At 39.8% G+C, this 24,077-nt stretch overlaps 1 protein-coding gene across 1 annotated transcript in view; it reads right to left on the reverse strand.

The window, feature by feature from the left end:
* Nucleotides 1–24,077, reverse strand: part of RNF150 (ring finger protein 150) — a 214,931-nt gene that overhangs the window by 32,583 nt on the left and 158,271 nt on the right. The window contains exons 3-6 of the mRNA XM_034772760.1: nucleotides 22,408–22,479; nucleotides 21,558–21,640; nucleotides 12,026–12,122; nucleotides 2,656–2,866 (exon numbers count right to left, since the gene is read on the reverse strand). Coding sequence (XP_034628651.1) covers nucleotides 2,656–2,866; nucleotides 12,026–12,122; nucleotides 21,558–21,640; nucleotides 22,408–22,479 — 463 coding nt within the window. The remainder of the gene's footprint in view (nucleotides 1–2,655; nucleotides 2,867–12,025; nucleotides 12,123–21,557; nucleotides 21,641–22,407; nucleotides 22,480–24,077) is intronic.

A 24,077-nucleotide genomic window follows, 5' to 3' on the forward strand; every position in this document is an offset into this window, starting at 1 on the left:
ATGTCACCAATTAAATCAATCATGAGAAGCACAACAACATTTAACAGGGGCACTGTCAAGATACAAAGGAACAAAATGTTATTAATAAGATTTTACTAACTTAAAACTAACCACTCACCTAAAATATCTCTCATTGATTAAAACTGATCAGCCCAACAAAACGAGGCCAGAGCAAGTCTTCACACACGAGCTCTTGGGCTGGCACCATGCATGTGGGAGTCTGTGTATGCACATAACATTGTCTCTGCTCTCCTGCTGGTTTCATGATTTGGATCATGCAAAGAACCAAAACTAAGGCGAGTCCTTTTTTTCAGAAAGACTAGGACTTCTTCTCCAGAAAGAAGGAAAGTTGTCATTTTAAATCCCTTACTGGATCACAAGAATGGAGCCAACAGAGACCTGAGGGCCAGTCTGAAAGGCCATGGTGAGACCATTTTTCTCCTCCACCCTGAATATTGCGCCACTTCCCCTAAATCCTCTGTTTCCTTGCTATGATGCCGTGCTCAAGTGAAAATGACAGCTCACTCCATGAAGTAATAAAAGTCAGCACTTAGGAGATCAGAAAGTTAGTTTCATTGGCATTCCACTGCTGGGAGAAGCTGACACAACAGAGCAGTGTAGCTGACTCATGCAGAGTGGTAATAAGAGAAAGAACTAAAGGAATTAAGACAACAAAAAGGAAGAAGAATCTCTGGGAAGGCCATTTAGAAACAGTCCTCTCCATGCTCATCTTGTCTTGTCTCTCTCCCTTCATGTTGTTACTTTTCTTTCTTTTTCACTTACAGAAAAGTGATAAAGTTCAACCATTATATCCCACTGGAGCAGCATATAGCAATGTTAAGTAAACATAGTTAAATATCCAAAATTTCTTAGGACCTAGGCAAGTTTCACACCCAAACCAATGTTTTGTCATATTATTCTATTCCATATCGAGTACACATGCGGGTGTTACTTTTCTGTTTATATGCCCAACAACGTGCATGTACATGCTTCAGTCATGTATATACAGACTTTCCAGTTGTCTGTTATTTTTGCCTACAAGTGGCATTTGCAGACTGAGACAGCCCTCATTTTGGAGAGCTGACAATCATTTTCTTAAACAGTCAGAGGAAGATTCTGAAAACAAAATGTTACTTTTAGTGACAGGGTAGGGATGACATTTTGGGATTGTCAGCATGAACGGTGTCCATTAAAGTAGTAAAAAAGGACCAACACTCCTTTTGAAAAACTAAGACTAGTTTTCAAGAAATAAAAAGTAAAGCTTCCAGTGATGTAAAGAAGACAATGAAAAAGCACAAAAGGAATCCAAATATATTTTTCCCCCCCTTGATTTCAAGGAAGTGTCCTACAGTAAGGCAAGTGACTACAGCTTTACCTTTTATTTATAAAAGTATACATCGAGGAACAAAATATGTAGGCCATATTTATTGGATGGGGACTCTCTTCTGAGAAGCAGTGACTTTGAAAAAGATTTGGGAGTTTTGGTGGATAATCAGATGAACATGAAGTCCCAGTGTGATGTTATGGCCAAAAGAGCTAATGTGATCCTTGGATGCATAAACAGGGGAACCTTGAGTAGGAGTAGAGAGGTTATTTTAGCTCTGTTCTTGGCACAAGTGTGACTGTTGCTGCATAATTCAAGAAGGATATTGAAAAATTGAAGAGGATTCAGAGAAGAGCTATGAGAATGATTCAAGGATTAGAAAACATGGATTAGAAAATAGTGACAGACACATGGAGCACAATCTATTTAGCTAAACAAAGAGAAGGGTAGGGAATAACTTAATTGCAGTCTACATGCACCTACATGGGGAATAAATATTCAAAAATGGTCTCTCCAATCTAACAAAGAAAAGTATAATATATTTCAAAGGCTGGAAGTTGAAGCTAGACAAAGTCAGAATGGAAATAAGGCGTAGATTTTATAACAGTGAGGTAATTAACCATTGGAACAATTTACCAAGGGTTGTGGTGAATTCTCCATCTTCGGCAATTTTAATATCAAGATTGGATGCTTTTCTAAACAATATGCTCTAGCAATTATTTTGGGGAAGTTCTCTGGACTGTTTTATACAGGAGGTCAGACTAGATGATCACAATGGTCTCCTTTGGCCTTGGAATCTATTAATCTATTTTATGTTCTTAAAGCAAGAATGAAACTCTGCATGTATAACAATAAATAGTACATCGAAGAAAGACAGAACAGGGGATAAGGACTAGCCAAACTTGGCAGACAAGGGCATCCAACAAATGAATTTAACAAAGGAGCTGGGTTATAGGTGGAGATTATCAAAGAAGGCCTTGGTAAAAGGATTCACTGTCAAACAACATGTGAAGATGTCTATAACTTTAGTTTACTTTGTGTTAATAGAAAGGGCCTATTTCTACTTAGTCTAGAGTATTCTTCCATGCATTTCACTTTGCTATTCTATCAGATTCAATCCATTTATTTGCACATTGGGTTCAGAGTATCTGTGATACTCCATGATAATTCAAAGGTGCCATTTTAAGCCAAAGTTACTTATCCTCTAGATTTCAGTGAAATTTAAAGTAGTAAAAACAATATTTCAAGTCCCACACATCTATACATTTCTTTGTGATTCAGGTTTCTGCATACTATTTTCAGGGCAAACTCTGCCAGAAGGAGAAACTTACTACTTGTTGTGAAGTTACCGTCCCCAACCTGGGGAAGAGGATCTGCATCCTGGATGACTTGTAGTACTCCCACAGTCCGGACAGGAGGATCCAGAGCTACAGAGCTTTCATTCACGGTTATATCACTAGCTCCTGTAATCTGATTAGTTGGCGGTCCTCCTATAGAAGCTTCAAAATCTGGAGGCATATCATCTATGCAATCCGCATTTGGCTAATGGAAACAAAAAAAAAGTCTTTGAGCTTTTATTCTACGGAGAAAATATTAAGTACTATAGTTACAAGAAAGAAGCTGGGTAAAATTTTCAAAATCCTCTTAAATGATTTACCATTCACCTTCATTGAGACATTGGCTGCTAAGTGCCTAAATCACTTAAAAATGGGACTCAGGCTTCTGAAAATTTTAGCCACCTTACTTTAGGAGCAAACTCTGCCTTCAAATATTTGTTTGGCTCCTAGTGATCTAGTTGGAATTATGCATAGATTATATATGACCAGAAATGGACCTCTTAACTTTAAACATAAGCAAAAAAACCTTAGTGTTCTTTATTTTCATATTAACATAAACATAAGAACAGCCATACTGGGTCAGACCAAAGGTCCATCTATCCCAGTATCCTGTCTTCTAACAGTGGCCAATGCCAGGTGCCCCAGAGGGAATGAACAGAACAGGTAGTCATCAAGTGATCCATCCCATCGCCCATTCCCAGCTTCTGGCAAACAGAGGCTAGGAACACCATCCTTGTCCATCCTGGCTAATATCCATAGATGGACCTATCCTCCATGAATGTATCTAGTTCTTTTTTGAACCCTGTTATAATTTTGGCCTTCACAACATCCTCTGTCAAGGAGTTCACAGGTTGACTGTGCATTGTGTGAAAAAAATACTTCTTTTTGTTTGTTTTAGATCTGTTGCCTATTAATTTCATTCAGTGACCCCTAGTTCTTGTGTTATGAGAAGGAGTAAATAACACTTCCTTATTTACTTTCTCCACATGAGTCATGATTTTATAAACCTCTGTCTCCCCCCCCCTTAGTTGTCTCTTTTCCAAGCTGAAAAGTCCCTGTCTTATTAATCTCTCCTCATATGGCAACCGTTCCATAACCCTAATAATTTTTGTTGCCCTTTTCTGAACCTTTTCCAATTCCTATACATCTTTTTTGAGATGGGGTGACCACATCTGCATGCAGTATTCAAGATGTGGGTGTACCATGGATTTATATAGAGGTAATATAGTATATTCTGTTTTATTATCTATCCCCTTCTTAATGATTCCCAACATTCTGTTCACTTTTTTGACAGCCACTGCACATTGAGCGGATGTTTTCATTCTCTGAGAACAATGACTCCAAGATCGCTTTCTTGAGTGGTAACAGCTAATTTAGACCCCATCATTTTATACGTATAGTTGGGATTATATTTTCCAATGTGCATCACTTTGCATTTACAAATATTGAATTTCGTCTGCCATTTTATTGCCCAGTCACCCAGTTTTGAGAGATCCTTTTGTAGTTCTTCACAGTCTGCCTGGGACTTAACTATCTTGAGTAGTTTTGTATCACCTGCAAATTTGCCACCTCACTATTTACCCCTTTTTCCAGATCATTTATGAATATGTTGAATAGGACCAGGCCCCATACAGACCCTTGGGGAACACCACTATTTACCTCTCTCCATTCTGAAAACTGACCATTTATTCCTACCCTTTGTTTCCTATCTTTTAAATGATCTTAAAGGAAATAACTGCTCTAGATTTTCTTCCTGAATTTATACATAAGTGGTTCCAGTTAATTAATTTAGATTTTTTCCCTCTCACCCACTCCTTTTAGGGCCCTATCCTGCAATCACTTACTATTATGTCTTGTGCTTATTATGGATGCTTCACTGATTTAAATGGGAGTACGATAAATATTGCAATATTGGGCCCTTAAATGGTAATATCCAATAAATACACAGTTTATTTGCTTTCTATATACCTGGATCCTCTTAATAGTATTTGTAGGAAGACTGTCTTGCAGTATGCAGAGGAAATGAAAAAGTATTGCCCAGAAAATTGACGTTTGCTTCCTCACAGAAAAACAAAAGGTTTGGGGGAGTGTGTCATGGAGTAAATGAGCACATATATTGATATGATCTGCCTGAGGTAGGCACACTGCTGAGTCAGATTATGAAATAAGCACACGCAATAACTGCAGGGGATTTTGTACCTTTTAAGTCTTAAAATACACATACTATAGAGCTGATATCAGAGACTTAAGTGAAGGCGGGGAACTGATAAGAACTGCATGTGTGCACATTTGTATGAGGGGTGGAAAAGAGGCGTATATATCTATTGCTAAGAGAAGGAAAATGTTTTCAATATTAAAAGACTTACATTTTGCCTATACTGTACTTCATTTCTTATAGCTGAAAATAATGAGAAAGAATAAAGAATTCATTGTAATGGGAATTTCAGGAGTCTTCCCTGTATTGTGGTCCCAGAGAAACCAAATGAATTAAAAAACAAAAGCAAAGGCAAAATGACTGTTTAGCTCAGAATTAAAACTCATGCCTATAAATGCACATTCTCAGTAAATTCAGGGCTACTGGAAAAGTGATTCAGATGCATTTAAAGCAGATGGTTACAGAGCTTGTGTGTTTTGGTGCCAAGACCTCTTAATATCCTCTAGATAGCAACTCACTGGTCAAGCTGAGATGACCAAATTGCAGTAGAATTTACTGATCTTTCAAGTATTTCTGTATTGGTTTATTTCCTGACTGTCAGACTGATTATTTCTGGAGAGTTCCCCTCTGAACACTAATGGCAATTGTGTGAGTAAATTCCCTTTGCTGTACATGAGAATGCAGACTCCTCTAAGCCTTTCAGCAAAGGTGTCAGGTCTGCTTTCTCCAGAGCAGGGAGAGGTTGAGCTTGCACAGCCACTTCAGAAATAACACCTTAAGGTTAGGACATAAAATAATAAAAACAAGGAAAATTCAAAGATTAGAGTACCGTGTGCAAGGTGTTCAACAGCACCTGTAAGCATAAAGGGGCATATTCAGATAGAACTGCAGTTACACAAATATCCTGTTAGGCCTAAAAAAGTTAGCAGACACTATAGGGCAGATTTTCAAATGTATTTAGGTGCCTAATCTGCTTAGACACTTTTGAAAATTCCACTAGCTGAGCATCTGCATCTATAGTCGCCTAAATACTTTTGAAAATCTGATTCAGAGGCCCTGATCTAGTGAAGCATTTAAACATTGTTAACTTCAAGTATCTGAGTAGTCCCACTGAAGAAAATGAGACAGCGTATGTTTTTAAAGCTAAACCTGTGCCCAAGTGCTTTACTTGTTCAGTCCTTTAGCCTGTTTCACCCTTTCCTGTGAATTTCCTGTCTTTTGTTGTTTCATGCCAGCATAATGGACTTAAAAAAAAAGTGCAGACTTTAACAAACTCAGAGAGCTGACAGGTAAGGTCCCATGATAAAAAAATCTAAGGGAAAAAAGTTCATGAAAGCTGCCAGTTTCTCAAAATGACACTATTAAAAGCACAGCAGCAATCTACCCCGATGCAAAAGATAGATAAGAGTAGCAGTAAGAAGCCAACATGGCTCATTCAGGAGCTCTTTCATGGCCTGAAATAAATCAAAAAAAGTAACCTACAAAAAGTGGAAACATGGATAAATTGCTAAGGATGAATAGCAAAGAACAGCACAAGCACATAGGGACAAAATCAGAAAGGCTGAGGCACAAAAATATGTTACTCCTAGTAAGGAATATAAAAAGCAATAAGAAGAACTTCTGTAAATACATTAGGAGAAAGAAAAAGATGGAGTGTATAGGTCCAGTACTTAGTGGGAAGGAGAGCTAACAACAGATGACATCAAGCAGGCTGTAGCATTTAATGCCGATTTTGCTTCAGTCTTCACTAAAAAGATTAATTGTGACCAGATGCTTTACACAATTAATATTAACTAGGGGGAAAGAACACAAGCCAGAATAGGGAAAGAGCAGGCTAACGAATATTTAGATAAGTTAGATATATTCAAGCCAGCTGGCCCTGACGAAATTCACTCTCAAGGTACTTAAAAGAAATAGCTGCAGCAATCTCAGATCCATTAACAATTATCTTTGAGAACTCATGGAGGATGGGTGAGGTCCTAGAGGACTGGAGAAGGGCAATCATAGTACCTATCTTTAAAAAGAGGAACAAAAAGGACCCAGGGAATTATAGACCAGTCAGCTGAACTTTGATACCTGCAAAGATACTGGGACAAGTTATTAAGCAATCAATTTGTATTGCCCAATTAGTGGATAATAGAGTAATAGATAATAACCAACATAGATTTGTCAAGAACAAGGGGAAAACAGTAGATGTGATACATCATGATTTTAGTAAGGCTTTTGATAAAGTCCCACGTGACATTCTCATAAACAAATCAGGGAAACGTGGTCTAGATGACATTTTTATAAGGTGGGTGCATAACTGGCTGAAAGATCGTACTCAAGAGTAGTTATCAATAGTTTGCTGTCAAACTGGGAAGAGGTATCTAGTGTGGTCCCACAGAGTCTGTCCTGGATCCAGTACTATTCAACATTTTCCATTAATGATTTTGATAATGGAGTGGAGACTAGGCTTATAAAATCTGTCGATTATGCTAAGGTGGGAGGGGTTGCAAGCTTTTTGGAGGGTAGGATTATAATTCAAAATGACTGTGACAAATTGGAGAATTGGTCTGATATCAACAAGATGAAATTCAATAGACACAAATGTAAAGTTCTTCACTTAGAAGGAAACGTCATATGTACAAATACAAAATGGGGAATAACTGGCGAGGTTGTAGTACTGTACTGCTGAGGAGGATCTGGAGGTTGTAGTCAATTACAAATTGAACATGAGCCAACAATGTGAAACAGTTGCAAAATAAATAAATAAGAGAGCTAATATTCTGGGGCATATTAACAGGTTTCATATATAAAACACAGGAGGTAATTGTCCAAGTCGGCGAGGCCTCAGCTGGAGTACTGTGTCCGGTTTTGGGAACCACATTTTAGGAAAGATGTGGACAAACTGGAGACAGTCCAGAGGAGACTACAGTAATGAACACCTAACCTATGAGGAAAGGTTAAAAAACGGGGCATTTTAGTCTTGAGAAAAGAAGACTTAGAGGGATCCTGACAGTCTTCAAATATGTTAAAGGCTGTTGTAAAGAAGATGGTGATCAATTGCTCTCCATGTCCACTGAAGAAAGGACAAGAAAGAATCGGCTTAATCTGCAGCAAGAAAGATTTAGGTTGGATATTAGGAAAAGCTTTCTAATTATAAGGATAATTAAGTATTGGAATAGGCTTCTAGGGGAGGTTGTGAAATTTGTGTTAGTAGAGGTTTTTAAAAACAGGTTAGACAAACACCTGCCAAGCATGGTCTAGGCATGCTTGGTCCTGCCTCAGTGGAGGGGGCTGGACTAGATCACTTCGAGGCTCTTTCCAGCTCTACATTTTAAGATTCTATGTTACAAACTTAGCATTATTTTAAAATGGTTCATAATAAAAGAATATATTCATTTAAACAATCCTCAGATGATTTTGTGTTCACAGACTAAAGTATAGAATGTAATCAGACAACAAAAAACCTAAACCACAGTTTGGGGGCTTTAGAGTTGGGGAAGAGACTAAATAATAATTGGCATGAAGACACAGTGCATCTGCAAGCATAAAAAATTCTAAGCAACTTTGAGCAAAGAAAAGGCTTTATTTGCAAAGTCATGAGTCCCATTGTATGGGAGTATTCATGTGTGTAAAGCTATGCATATGTTTACTTACAGGACAGGACCGGGGACAAAAATTGCTGGGCACAAACATCAACATTTTTTTCCATTAGATTTCTTTTCAAACAGTTGTTGGAAGCCTTTGAAAGTTCATTTTAAAATCAAATTTGGTTTTGAGGGTTATACAACAGTCTTATAACCATTATAACTAAGCAAATGTTTAAATGTTTTTCCCCTCAGTTAGCCATTCGCTCTTCTCGTCCCTTTTGTTTGCAGTTTTTGCTAGAATGAGCTTTTGACCAATTTTTAAACCCTTAAAAATAGGAGATAATGGAAAGCCCAACAAAATATTAACTAAAGCGGCACAAATGTCATGGTTCAATTTAATTGCGCCCTTTTTACATGCAGCTTTAATATCATTTTACTTGGAAAAAAACTAAACAGTAGACTTTAATCCTAATGATATCAAATATTGCTTTTTTAAATTACTATTTATACCTTTTACTGTCAGAGTGACACAAATATGTTTTGATAAATTTTGTTATTTACCCGGTATATTAGTTTCTCTAGTTCTCTGTATATATGTGCTTTTAGGGCCTGATTCTAAAAATGGGAGTCTTTCCACTGACTTGAGTGGCCTTTCCACCAGGTTCTTAATGAAAGACTCCAACTCAACCAATCTAGTAAAAAAAGTGCAGTTGTTTGCATGTTCAGACCATGTTTCTAGAGAAGGGGTAAGAACTGAAGAGAGATTATTTTACTTGATATGATCATCCCAACAATGATGTAGCTCTTTGAAATTGAAAGAAAAAAAGTTTTCCCTTTAGACACCAAGACCAGAAGAAGCTAAGCTTTGTGGGCTCAATTCACCATTAGTGTGCCAGTGGAAGGACTGAGGCCAGACATTCGCTTCTGTAAATGGTGGCAGAATTCATTAAGGGTGGAACGCTTCCAGGGGACCAGGCTGCCTCAGCAGAAAGGAGATACATCTTAATGGGAGCTTCTGCGCACTCACCACTTTTGAAAAATCAGGCTAGTTATTCACATGCCTAAATAGGCTTTAGTTCTAGACAGCCATTTTTAAAATCTTGACTATGAAGTAAACTCTGTGACGAAATTGCCAAATTGGCATGCACTGACTTGAAAATTTAGATCTAGTTCTTTTAGAACAATATCAATTAAGAACTATTATACATTCCTCTTAAAATGGAAGCGTAATGCCACATTCATAATCACACAAACCAATTTTTTAATGTACACCGCTAAGGTAAGCATACAGCTGGCATGAAGACATTCTATATTATAAATGGAGCCAGTAGCACTGTCTATAAGCCAAGGTTTCCCGACACTTTCCATTATAAGACTGTTTTCAGTTGCTTATAACTTTGCCAAACTGCAACCATTTGAGCTGAAGTTTTCCAAGATGGGTGTTTGCCTCAGACTGATTTTTTTTTTTGTTTTGTTTTTTTTAAAGAGCGGTGGGGGTAGTTTCTGTTGCAATGGTTCAGCAAAAATTGAGAATGAGGTTAGGGAGGGAAAATATGTTTTGCCCATGTTAACAAAATTCGTACAACTGTTTCATTGAGAAGCTGTAGTGGCTTCGTGCTTTGGAGCAGGACTTGAAATTGGGGAGGAGGGTGACCTTTGTGTCATAGATTGTGCTTTTTCCAGTCGCTGTGAAATTCTGCTCAAATTTGGCCAAGTTTGAGCCTCTGAAAATATCAGTTCACACATGCTCAGTAGAGACCTGTTAAGAGTTTGGCATCTACATTCTCTGAAGATTCCATCAGTTCCAAGTGTGCTCCAGCTCAGCGGACACAGGAGCTGAACAGCACTTTCCTGCAATTGTTCCCCCTGGCAACCAAGGTCTGCTGCGGCATAGGAAGCCAACTGAGAGGAGAGAGACGGTCTCTCCTGTGCTCTTTTTATGCTCCTCGTGCTGGGGCACAGGTAGCAAGGAGGAATCAGCCTGACTTGAATGCAGAGGGGTGAAAAGCAGTGGGACGGGAGGAGATGTGGGAAGGGGTGATAGGATTATGGGGGACAGGAACTTAAGGGGATAGGGGATAAAGGGGCTGGATCTTGTGGGCAGGGAGTTAGGGAGCAGAGGGGACAGAGACAGGCTAAGGGCAAAAGAGCACACTCCCCTCCAGAACCTGGAACTGAATGCAGGAGTTCTGAGTGGTTTCTTTGCTGTCAGCAACAGCTGTGAAACCCACTGGGAAAGTGTGTGTCTCATCCCCCTCTAATGGCTGGTCTGCATGCAGCATAACAGCCTACTACTGCTGCAAGTTACTTGGAGATCCGTGGTAGGGGTGGATCTTAAGGTCCTAACCCTGCTGATGACCCACGTGGAGGTCAGTGGAAAAAATAGTATGTGATGATGGAATTAAACACAGTATTGTAATACATACTAGGGCGCTGAATGAAAGTTGAACACACACACACACACACACACACGAAGCCTAATTATAATATATTATTAGAATTATATTATTTGCTTCCTTTTGGCTTTATAATTGTACTAAGTTAACAGACACACCTGCATGATTATTTTATTATTGTGCTATTTCCTAGAATAATAATTTCAGCACTTGTATCAGCTTCTTTTTTCATTTCAGTAATTTGTTTGGATTATATGTCCCCATGTCATTTCACTGCTGCTCTTGGGGTAACTACATTAGCTGTCCTCATTTGTTCATCTGGTTGGTTTTTGTCTCATCTCTCTTGTTTAGCGCTCAGATATGTAATGCTGGCATGCTGCTGCCTCAGGTTGGGGAGTGTATTTACAGCAGCTGTTGGCATACCAGCCACCACTGGTTCAGTGTGAAACTTGACAGTCAGGAGATACTTTTTCACATAGCATAAACCTTGATTAATTTCTTGGCGGAGAAGACACTGAACTGTGAGATACCTGTAATTTAGGGAAATTCATTGCTGGTCGAAAATGTACTAAGTATATTTGACAATACAATCCAAAGAGTTAATTGGCAAGTTTTGGCAGGTTTCTAAACAGAGCTGAATTTACCAAGTGACTAACAATCTAACATTTTCTTATACTGTAATCACATGAATCTCATGTTTAATCATTTGGGGAAAATGTTATGTTTCATAACTAGAATTATGAGCGCATGGCCTGCTGACATGCAATGATGCTTTAAGAGAGGGGACGGAACCCGAAAGAAAAGGCAATGACTTTTGCAATCAGAATCAGAGGCAAGTTGCCTTAGAATGATACACCAGGAGAGTTTTTATTTGTACACCCTTTGCTTTGAGGCAACAAGGAAGAATGTAGTTAAAAAAAAATCCATCCCTGATGTAAAAGAGTAAATAGAAAAAGTTTGTATGTGAATGTACAACTCTACCACAATTACTTAAAAAAAATCCAACCCCTCAATAAACCAACCAAGCAACACAGACACACACACATACACCCTCCCAGCCAAAGGGGAGGGGGGGAAAGAGAAAAATAGACAGATGTCTGCTTGTGTTCCTGTTAATAAATCAGTGTACCATGGTGATGAATGTGGTATGAGAATCTAAATAGCAAACAGATGGGCATGCATACAGGATGGAGGTGTTCTCACTCTACTTTGACTAGCCTGTTGCATGACATGCTTACCGGAATCCCTAGAGCTTTTAGAATGTTCATTTTACACATAGGGCAGGTGCGATGGTCTAGCAGCCACGGGTCTACGCAAGATTTATGAAAAAGATGCCTGCAATAAAAAGCAAGATATTTTAATTCAAATCCATCCCAGTGTAGCTTAGAGCTGTTCAGTCATTCCCAAGAGTTGCTTCTGAATGTAGTAAAATCGGGAGTTTTGAAAGTGTTGTTTTCTGGTATATGATAAGGATTATAAAAGTGCATAGACAGGAGTATAAAATCACCGTACTAAATCTTATTCAGATAAGCACACCGTTCCCTGCCTGTTAGAGTTCACTGACAAGGGGCAGAAAGTGAGACGTACAAAATTAGATACCAACAATCAGAAAGCCAAATGTACGTGTAGCAACAAAGCCAACTTTCTTAAAATGCTATAGACTGCCAGCTGTAACACAGATCAATGAAACTCAGCTTTTGGTAAAGGTCAGATCATGTATATATCTATTGTTGGTTCCATAACACAAAGCTGACCCCACCACAGTGACCCAGAACTTTAAAAAACTGTAACATGAAGCCATTTTGCAGCTGCTATTATTTTGTAGGATCATGACAGAGTGTAGGCAGAAAAAAAAAATCCTCCCTTTTTATTTTATTTTTTTTTTTTGAGAGAGAGAGAGAGAGAGAGAGAGAGACACCGACCTTCTGGGTGAGGCTCCCCCCACCTATTTTCCTGCCCCTCAAAAGCCATCCATGAGAATGAGCATCTCTAGACAAACATTTCTCACTCTGGAACTGGTTGATACTACCCCTTCAGCCAATGTGAAGTGATCATTAGCAAGATAGTGAAGGTATTCTGCCTACATATTTATCTAGTTATGGGAAATACAGTTTTTTAGCCACAAGTGTCAGTTGTCTAAAGTTGCTTGAACAAACTGGAGGTTGCATAGTCAAACATTTAATTTATGCACCTCATTAATTCTTGCGAGGATGTTCTGTTATGTTGCATTTGACAGGATAAGCACCTCAGCAGACTCAGAGTACAGAGAAAAGTCCTGAAGTTCTGCAGGGTGAAGAATTTAAGACATGCTGGGAGAGGAAATTAAGAAAATTTCTCACGGGGCTCAGTTAAGAGACAGGGAAGTTGTTTGCTGTCTTTGTGCCTCAGCTGGAGCGTCCCTACAGAAAACAGCTCCCAATTTCTTTTAATCACTGTAGTATATGGAGAATTATGGCCAGATTTTTTTAGTTATTTGTGAGTACTTCAACTGAGGAGAGGGGATATACCCAGGTGCATAGACTGCTGCGAGGAAGAGCATTCTGGAAGCCTGACTGCAGCTGAATGGAGTACTGTTGGTACAGTGAGTTGGTCTCCAGTGAGACACTGGAGCAGAAATTTCCTCTCCTCTATCCCATGGATTTTGTGAAAGCTTGTGGTTTTTCATTATTCATCTGTGGATTATTATTAGAATAATTGTTTGTTTGTTTCCTGTTAATAAATAGTCAATTTTGCAACATCTTGGACTTTTAGTTCATTTAGCCAAGTGTAAGATTAATTGACTTATATCACATACATGTTTGTTGTCCCTTTGAACATGCCCTGTGGCTCTATCCGCTCTGTAACATTTTATATGTACACCTTTGGTCCTGCTACATTGTTTCTGAAAAACAGGTACAAAGTTTTCTCATGTAACCATAGCCTCAGCACCTAAATCTTTGTGTAGGAGCCTGAAAATACACTCACCCACCTACAAGTATGATTTAAGCAAAAATCAGAGGGCACTTTTATTCTGAAATAAAAGAGTGTCCATACTCAGATTTGCATCAAAATAACAAAAGCTGTGAATTAAACATATTTTGGTTATTTCAATGCAAATTTATGTGTAGAGCAGTCCTAAATTCCTTTTCTCTAGCAGGTAACAGATGTGCAACAATGTGTGTGTCAAATTTCAGCTGAACATTTACAGTTGAGGTATTATAAAAAAGCCCTGCCAACTGGAGTGTTAAGTCTTTTACTGTATGTAGGTCTATATTTCCCTGTGCCTTCACTAGCCCTTCCCCATTTGCATTTCCTTTATATGAATGCATACAAAGCCACCAACTAACAGCAGTAGGGCATGTCTACAAACTGTCTTAATGCTAGGTACTGAGCTAGTAGATCAATAGTATAAATTCTCTCTCCACAGCAGATGTTATCTCTGTGAGAAATGCAGAATCATCTTACATACCCAAATAGTTGTGTTTAAATATTTAAGAGCACTGCATGCAAAGAATAATTTTGCTTTGCTATTCCATCCCAATATTTAAAAAACAGCATCCCACACAAAGATATATCCATCCTTCCAGTTAGTTGGAAGAGACAGAGGTACATTCTCATGAATGTTAATTTTTAACGTATGTTCCATTGAACTGTCTTTCTAAGTGGCATCATCCCATTCACTAGCTGGATTTAACACTAAAAAGTATTAGAAATACAAATCTAAAAATGTCTGAAATCTCATCAGACCTTATTACTCACTCCACTTGGCTCCCTTTCCTACTACTTCTACAGGAAATTGATTGCTTGGGAATAAGAGTTACAAGGAAATTACAGTATTCCATTTTAAACCGACACTGACTTCGCACAGCTGTGGCACAGAAAATCTGTTCTTGGAATCTGAAACTAGTCTAATTATATCATTTGGCTGTAATACCAAAGTTTGTCAGACCTCATCCGATACTGTATGTCAACATGATTAATGTAAATGAAGCATCATGATACTTAAAGATAAAACCACCACTTTACTAAGGTTACTAAGGTTCACAACTCCACTTCCAAAACAACATTTACCTTGTTGGGTAAAGAACACAATGCATCAAATTTCCATCTCTGCACTATATTAACCTCCTTCCTTCCCCCTTCTCCCAAGAGATATGTATTCAGCATATTATCGCCAGACAAACATTTTGAGTAAGCAAGCGATATACAGATTACATATAATCCCAAGTAGCTAGTTTGTGAAACAATGACTAAGAAATATTTTACATTTAAAATATGTAAATAAAATACCTTGAATGTGTTGATTTATGCAGAATATTGAACTGAAAGTCAATGTCTTACTTTTCAGCTATTTGAAGAAACAATTTCAAATATTCTTATAATGTTGATTTTTTTTTTTAATAGCGTGCCCATGCTCATAGGCTAGTATATGTTTAACTGCCAACATTTAATGTTGATTTGGGCCAAAATAATCAGTGCAAGCTTTCAAAAAGCTCAGATATTAGCTATGCTCTTGAATAATGGACAAAAAAAATCTGTTTCTGATCAAGAATATATAACCCGAGTGATGTGTAAAATCAGATCAAGTCATTCAGGCATAGATGAGAAAGGCCCCTTTTGTGTTCAAGTTCAAGCTTTGCAAGCCTTAATCAGGCTGCAGATCACATTGCAACATTTCATAGTGTTTGTTAGTCAGCTAGAGTGGAATTTTCATGCTTTACAGACATTTACCTCAAGTTTGGCTGTTCCTAAAAATCAACTGGTTTGGAAGAAAAATATTCTAAAAGGAATGCTATCAATGTTGAGAAATTTAAATCCATTGCCATGACAGGTTAAGTCTCCTTGCACTTTAAAATATTATATTAACAGTGTATTATGGTTTTAATTTTAAGTTTTGATTTAGTATGTCTGAGTTAGTTTGAAGGTTCTTTTTTATAAAATAGAAAACCACAGAAGAATGAATGCCAAAATTAGATAATCTAAGGACTAAAATTACCTGTTTATGAGTATGTACATATTTTGTAGGGGCATGTGGTAAATCCATTTTTGCCAATTTGAATTTGAAGGTTTTTTTTTTATTCGCCGTTATTTATATAGCACCATAACAGGCATGGTGCTTTATAAGAATTAACCAGGAATCCCTGCTCTGAAGCATTTACAATCTAAGTTAAGACAAGAACAGGAGGACAAGATGAGAGAGTGGGGCAGGAGGACAACAACAGGATTATGCAGTCACTTGGGGAAAAGATTTAGATATCTTTAGGATTAAAAAAAATCATCCACACTTCAGTTTATATACCTCCATGGGGAATTGAGTTTTTAAAAGGGATGCAAAGAAGGAAGAAATGAAGGTGCTGTGCGGGAGTTCAGAAGCATGGTGGGCAGTGAGAAGGAAGGCACACAGATGGTCTTAGAAGGAGGATATGAAGACTGAAGTGTGAAGAGAAGTTTGAGCTAAGAGAAGAGGACAGGTGGGGGGAAAGGAGACAAGAGCAGACAGAGAAGTAGATTGTAGATGGCCTCAGTATAAGAACATACTGCTAGAATTTGATGATAGAAGCAATAAGAAGCTAGTGAGAAGACTTTAAGAGGGGCTCAGAATTACAGCATCTAGCAAGGTGCTTTTTTCTTTTTTTTTGAAGAAGTCTGGATAGGAGGAGAAGGAGGTATGCAGACATGCAGGAGGCAGTCAAAGGCAAAGAAGAGGTGTTGAGAGTTGTAGTTATGAGACAGAGTGGAGGAGTACAGTTGCTTTTCAAGGAAGACTGCTATACTGAATAAAGAGGATGGACCTGTAGTGCAGTAAATCTCAATGGTCTCTGGATTTTTTTTCTCTCCAGAGCCATTCATCAGCCCTGGAGTCAGTACAGAAAAAAGGGTGGGCACGGAGAAGAGATGGAGATGATGGTATCCTCATAGGAGACTAACACAAGGAAAAGAAGGAGGAGTTGGAGAGCACCAGTGAAGTCAGAGTTGTTAATAGACTGGAGATTATGGAAGGGGTACCAGAGCATGGTACAGACAAGGTTGAGAGAATGACCCTGACAATGAGTCTGGAAGGTGACACAGAACAGGAGGATGAATGGAGAGGCTAGTCAGAGGAAGACAAAGCTAGCAATATCAGCAGTCTAGGAAGAGAAAACAAGACAGATGAGGGGTTGTAGAGTAAGGATTTGAAGATGGAGATGACAGAGGAAGGTGAAAGTGGGAGGAAGACAGGTGAAAACACACTGGGAACACTGGAATATTGTTACATTCAACCTTGTGTCAACGCCCTAGAAACCAATTTTAATTATATTTGCTATTGTCAATGTTTAAAGCTGGGTATAAAACTAGGACTTATTTCCGTCAAGAGAAAAATGAGCACAAGATGCAGCATCAAAAGGCACACTACTTTATACCTCAGCCTGGTCATTTAAATTCTGAGCTTTTCAGAATGAAATTTAAAAACACAGGAGGATGTAGGAGCAGGAAAAAAGTATATATGAAATTGATCTCCCCTCCAAACTAGCCAGTGGGGGATAAATGACCACAGGGTATCTCTTCATTGACTCTCTGCCACAGTTAAAGAGAATGTTTTGAGGGAATGACACAGAGAAAGGACCTGAAGTGCAAAGAAGAAGCTGTTTATGTGGCTTTGAAATTCATCCACTACTGAAATACTGACTAGTGGATTTTCACTACAACTTTTTGTATAGACAAGGACAACAGAACGCTTAAGTCTCAAGATAGCTACTAACTGTATCTGGAAACTTCCTGGTTTAGGGCTGGCTGTGGGAGAGCTGCTGATACACTTGCTTATTTAGATTTGTTCAATATATACATTAAAAAAATCTATCCAGGACTCTATGCATCTTTCACATATATTAAAAATGAAGTCATATTAGTACAAACAAAAATAAACTCAACAGCATCCTCTAAACCAGGAAGGAAAACAAAAAGGACCCTAATCCCAAATACCAGGTCTTGGCACACAGCCCAGAACTTGACGCAAAATCTCTCCCCAAAAGCCCGAGAAAGGAGATGAGCTTTGCAGTGTGCCTAAAAGTCAGATCTGGATAATTTTTGATCAATGGTGAAGGGAATTCTAAAACTCAGGGCATCATGAAGAACATCCTGCCAGCAGTTCCTCCTTTTTTCAACTAAGGAGGCTTTTGACTGGGTGCCACCACTGATCAAAGCTGTGGCAATATCGTGTGGAGAGGGAGAGGCAGTTTCTCAAATATGCTGACCCTAAGGCATACATGGCTTTACAGGTCAAAAGAAACATCAAACTTCACCTGCATACCAACAGGCAACCAGTGCAGATCACTGAGCACTGATGTCATGATGATACTGACTTTTAAACAACTGAGAAATTGGAAGTTTCAATAAGGTTTGGTGAGAATCCAATGTCTTCCCTGAACTGCAGGCTGCTATGCCAATGCCCTGCATATACAAGGTATATACAATGGGCATACACTGGGGATGACAAAGAACAAAATATGTATTTGCATGTCTGTGTCTTCCTTTTGCTAATCATGAGTGCAAAGAGTGCTTTTCCATCTTAAGAGTATAAGGTTTCCCTATTAACTTGAAACTGATAAGAATTTATCATCAATATTCTTTAGTTCCTCTCAGCTGCCCAGTGCATCCTATCTTGTTGGTGTTTCTTTATAGATTGTAAACTCTCAGTGGCAGGAACTGTCTTTGTTTCTTGTATAGCATTTGGCAAACTGTTGGCATTTAACCAACAATAATAGTAATAATAATAATAATGAACACCAGCACCTAGAGTGGTGTACAAAAACTTACAAATCTGTAAAATGTTACCCTTCATAACTTGTACAGTAGGGAAGATAGTTTCAGTCAAGTAGCTACTTGGGAGGGAACCCCTCAGCTCTCATAATTCAACAGTGCCAAAGTTCAAAATGTGCACTTTACAAGACAGATCTGCTGCTAACCTTTCGCTTGAGCCATTTCCAAGTAACCTTTTAAGTCAGCCAAGAGCTGAACATCACCTGCTAACTATGTGTTTCCGATTCAGTAGGCTTTATTTAATACTACACACTCTCATTTAACCTTGTGAACAACACTGAGGGTACGTCTTCACTAACCGCGGTATAGGCGGGTAGCAATCGATTTATCCTGGATTGATATATTGCGTCTTGTTAAGACGCGATATAGCGATCCCCGAAAGCGCTCACCGTCGACTCCGGAACTCCACCAGAGCGAGTGGCGGTAGCGCAGTCGATGGGGGAGCCGCGGCCATTGATCCCACGCCGTCTGGACCCCAGGTAATTTGATCCAAGATACTTTGCGTAGCTGAAGTTGCGTATCTTGGATCGACCCCCCTCCCCCCCAGTGTAGACCAGCCCTAAGCATGACTCTGTGCTGGGTCATTTGTGAGAATGATACAAGTGAAAGTTGGGGTTTAGATGTATGTGTTCCATATAGTTACCTCAAAGAAATATCTGTACCTTTAACACAAAATTTCCAAACTTTGGCTACGGCTCCACAGGAACATACTAAGAATTAAGCCCAGTTCTAAACTGTATACATTTCCCATTTTCTACACTCTTAGCTGATGAAGCATTGTGCTTGTGTCTGAGTTTGACGAGAGTACATGTGCTGTGTGTCAGAGTTGGGGGTTCTATAGCTGGCCCAATTTATGATTAAAGTATTGCTTTGTGTTTGCCTTTTAATGATGGCAGTAAGCATACAGATCCAATGGCTCACAAGAATGATCAGAGATGGCGAGCACTGAACATTTAAAATATCTACCAGGGAAGCCTATTTATTAAATAGCCAAAAAGGAACAAATATTTCAGTTCTTCATGTCAAGTAAAGATGACACTTTACGTGTACATACTTTTGCTATTCCTGTTTCCAAGGAAAGCAAGTTGAGAAATGTAGGGTTACCATATTTCAACAAGCAAAAAAGAGGACGGGAGGAGCCCCGCCCTAGCCCCGCCCCTGCCCCTCCCACTTCCCGCCCCCCCAGAACCCCCAACCCTCCCCCCGTTCCTTGTCCCCTGACTGCCCCCTCCTGGGACCCCTGCCCCTAACTGCCCCCCGGGACTCCACTCCCTATCTAAGCCTCCTTGCCTCTTGTCCCCTGACTGCCCCAACCCTTATCCACACCCCCACCCCCAGACAGACCCCTGGGACTCCCACGCCCCATCCAACCACTCCCCACCCCCTGACAGCCCCCCCCCGAACTCCCAACCCATCTAAACCCCTCTGCTCCCTGTCCCCTGACTGCTCCGATCCCTCTCCCCACTCCTGCCCCCTGACAGCTCCCCCCCAGAACTCCCAGCCCCCTACCCCCCGCTCCTTGTCCCCTGACTGCCCCCTCCTGGGACCCCTGCTCCTAACTGCCCTCCAGAACCCCACCCCCTACCTAAGACTCCCTGTTCCTTGTCCCCTAACTGCCCCCTCCTAAGACCCCCCCCAACTGCCCCCCAGGACCCTACCCCCTACCTGTACCCTGACTGCCCAAAACTTTCTCCACTCCCCCCCAAAAGCCCCCCCCCCCCGTTTCTTGACTGCCCCCTCCAGAACCTCCCTGTCCCTTCTCCTGCCCCCCCTTACCCTGCTGCTCAGAACAGGGTGTTGGGCTCTGTGCCAGCCGGACACATGGCTGAGCTCCCCTGCACAACACAAAACCCGGTCCCTGGCCCTGCACAGGGCTGCCGGAGCGGGCTGCAGGAGGAGGAGCTGCCGGCCGGCTCAGAATGCAGGGAGGGGGGGGTGGGAGGAGGAAGCTGCTCCGGAGTCCAGCCCGGGACTTTCCTGCAGCCCTCCCAGCCGCTCGCTCTGCCGGGGGAGGGGGAAATCCCGGACATTGTGAGTGCTTTACAAATTCCCCCCGGACGCTATTTTTAGCACACAAAAGGAGGACATGTCCGGGTAAATCCGGACGAATGGTAACCCTAAGAAATGGAATATCTAGCTATCTTTGATGGAAGCCATCCCAGATATGATTTGTGTAAGGTTTCCTTCCCACTTTATTTACACAGCAATTAAAAAGAAATTAAAGTGAAGTTAAAGTTCATGAAAGGTGCTGAATTTCAGATAGCTGTTCTGTGGACAACTAACAGTATAGGAAATGGCAATGCAAGTGTCCCCACGCTACCCTGCCAATGGACCGCAACCTTGTCCTAGAATCATTATTTCTATTCCTCATACTGCTTTAAATCAGGAGTAACTCCTTTGAAATGAATGGAGTTAAACTGGTGGAAGAGACAGCAGAATCAGTTCCCCCCCCCCCCCCCCCCCATTTTTGCTGAAGATTTTGTAATATTTCCAAATTCCACAGACTTAGCAACTGGGCTCTTACATAAAGTATTACCCCCCAACACTCTGCCTCCCTGCCCAAACCTTCTGAACACTAGGCTACCCTAAAACATAGCCTAAATCCCACAACCATTCTTGTTACTAGAAAACATCGTCAGCCAAACTGCCCTTTCCTGGTCAGGCCAATATTAATGGTTAACCAAAAAGCCTGACCAAATGAGATCCCCTTATACCATGCCAAGCACGAACATAGCTAGACTCAGGCTCTGATGCTAAATGGCTCATCACCCACTGCAGGTATTATTTTAACTTCAAATACATCAGAGTAACATTTCAAATCTTTATGGAATAGTTTTTGAGTACAGAAAAAAAAAAGTCCAAAAACTTAACGGTCTCAGATAATCTCATTTCAGGAATTTGACAATTCCAATTTTGCAGTTTTACACTAAAGGACAGAGACTTTAAAAACCAAGAATACATTAGTAAATGCCTCCATACATTGTATTAACTTACCTGCATGGTAAGATCCTGACAACATCATTGGGCTTGTAACCTTCAATACAAACTGCACAGTTATCAAAATCTGGCTCAGTTTCCTATGGTAAAGAGAACATTACATTTTTATTTTATTTTGTGAGTTAATCACTTCAAACAAGAACCTAAGTAGCAGAGTGAAGTTCAAATGGTTACTGACATGTTTAAGCATGACACTGTATCTTAGGAAAAATGGGAGAGGCATTCATTAGGGATCCAGTCCTGCAATTCCTATGCTCAGGCAGCAACGGTATGTGCATGCGTGGCGTATATCTATGCTTGAAACTGGGGTTGTGAATCCCAGCTCACAGAGACATACTTTAGCTCAAAATAGAATGTAGCTGTGGCAGTACAAGTGGTGGGAAGGACTAGATGCCTCAAATACGTGCCTAGGGTCTCTGATGGGCATGTCCTCGGTCAGCTAGCCTGTCCCACTGCTGCAGCTACATTAGCGCTCTAGCTTGACGAGACCTAGTACAAGCATGTCTCTTTGAACTGGGAATTACTCTATATACAGTAGTACTTCCACTACTGACCATGAGAGTTTTGCCTGAATGAGGACTAGAGAATTTGGCCACAAAATTTGGTTTGCAAACTCTAACAGTAGCTACTTTAATAGTCAGACTAAAATAACTTTCCTGTATCTTTATTTAAATTTCCCTTCCCTTCCTGTTCCATTTCATCCTTAAGTTGCTTACCAGCACCTTTCCCCTGGCTGTGGGGTATTTACTAGTATAAAAAGCAACTGCCACTCCCCTCCTATTTCCCTCTCCTTGGCAGTCTGAGAGGATCCTCACTGCAAGGTCTAGTTTGAAAGGAAAAAAATTACCTTGTCCCCTTTTCTGATTGTTCTGACCTGCAGCTTGCTGATTGCTTTCTTTGCAGCATCTCCAAGACGGCGCTGAAAATGCAAAATTGTCCTTTAGTAAAGAGTATATCTTTATACAGAAGCCATCACCTTGTTTTTCTATAGCTAGTTAATAATAAGCAGTTTTACATGAAATAGTAAGGTTCTGTGTAAATGTAAACTGACAGGGTTGCTGTGGGAAATAGCATGCCATCCCTTTTTAAAACAAAAATGCTGCATGGATTAAAGGCTCCTCAGTTATCTAAATTTCATTAGGCAAAGCAGCTATAATGCTAATCCAGTGAAGAATGGACACTGGCCTATGACAACACTAAACTATTGCATTATGGGCATTACATGAAAGTAGAAATAGATATGCACTAAGTCTGCCTGTATGCTCTCAACTGTAGGATCAGTGTTTAAGCTTTGCAGTTATATGTCATGAACAGCAAATGAGTCCTACAGTCATGGCTTGGTCATCTACTTTCATTTGCATTTTTCTTGTTCCTTGTCACCTTTCCCTCCACACTATATACCGAACTTCTTTCCTGGTGAGATTTCATAGTGATTTTCTATTTCTTCTGATACCTAGCCCATTTCTGATCTCACTTACACTGGTTTTACAATAGTTTATTGATTTCAATGAAGTTATTGACCTCATTCCTGATTTACACCAGTGTAAATGAACTCAGCCTCTGTGTATGCACATATGACAGCTACTTCCAGAAGAAGTGAAGTGTAGGGATGGGGATTAAAGAACGGTGGTGACTGTGAGGACATTGCACTTTTAAGGTCTGGAACATTCTGTGTGTCAGAGTTCTAAGAGACATGCCAATTGGAAGCAAACTCCAGCTGGAGTTGGTTAGAGAATGAACCCAAAAATGACGTGAGGCTCTATGTAGCTTGTAAATAGGGACCCACTCACGAAGCAAACTTGATCAATATGTTTCCTTTTTTCCTTTGTTGTTATTCTGGTCTATGGCACATACTTCTCATAGCTTTCCTTGAACAAAAGAATCTGACAAGGAGTTGAAAACGTTACTTGCAAACTATTTGTTTCTTTAATGTAAATCAAAGGCAGACGGCTAATGTCAAATAAAAAACGAGACATTATGTAGTGCTTCTGGAATTTTTTTTATTATTTATGTTAATGAAATGTCTTATCTTGTTTTGTACATTCTTCAAGAGAAGAGGACAAGATTAAAGACTGGTTTAAAACTTTGATCTGTTTGTTTTCATGTTTGCCTTTTCTTATCTAACTTAAATGCTGACAACGTTTTTGCTTTCAATGAAAATTTGATCAGGGTGTTTTGTTTTTTTTTGTTAAGGAATCCTGTTTCATTGGTATATGCTGGAGGAAAAAACCATACTTTTGAAGAATCCTTTCTTTAAGTGAAATGCGTGCTATCAATAACCAAACACTGCCCCCAAAGATAAGAAGTGCTAACATTATAGTGTTTATATGTTTGAAGTGGAGCTTCGGGATTTATAGTTATAAATCTCAATCTAATTAACACTAGGACATTCAATCTTGAGCTAGTCAGAGTTACCACTGCTTTGGTGTGGAGGTCTTGCCAGTAAGGGAGGTCTATGGTGGTTAAACAGAAGGAGTGGCACTGTGGCAAAGAGCCTCGTGCCAGTCCTGGAGAGTG

This window comes from Trachemys scripta, chromosome 5 (assembly GCF_013100865.1).
Source record: "Trachemys scripta elegans isolate TJP31775 chromosome 5, CAS_Tse_1.0, whole genome shotgun sequence".
In the NCBI taxonomy this organism is placed as follows: domain Eukaryota; kingdom Metazoa; phylum Chordata; order Testudines; family Emydidae; genus Trachemys; species Trachemys scripta.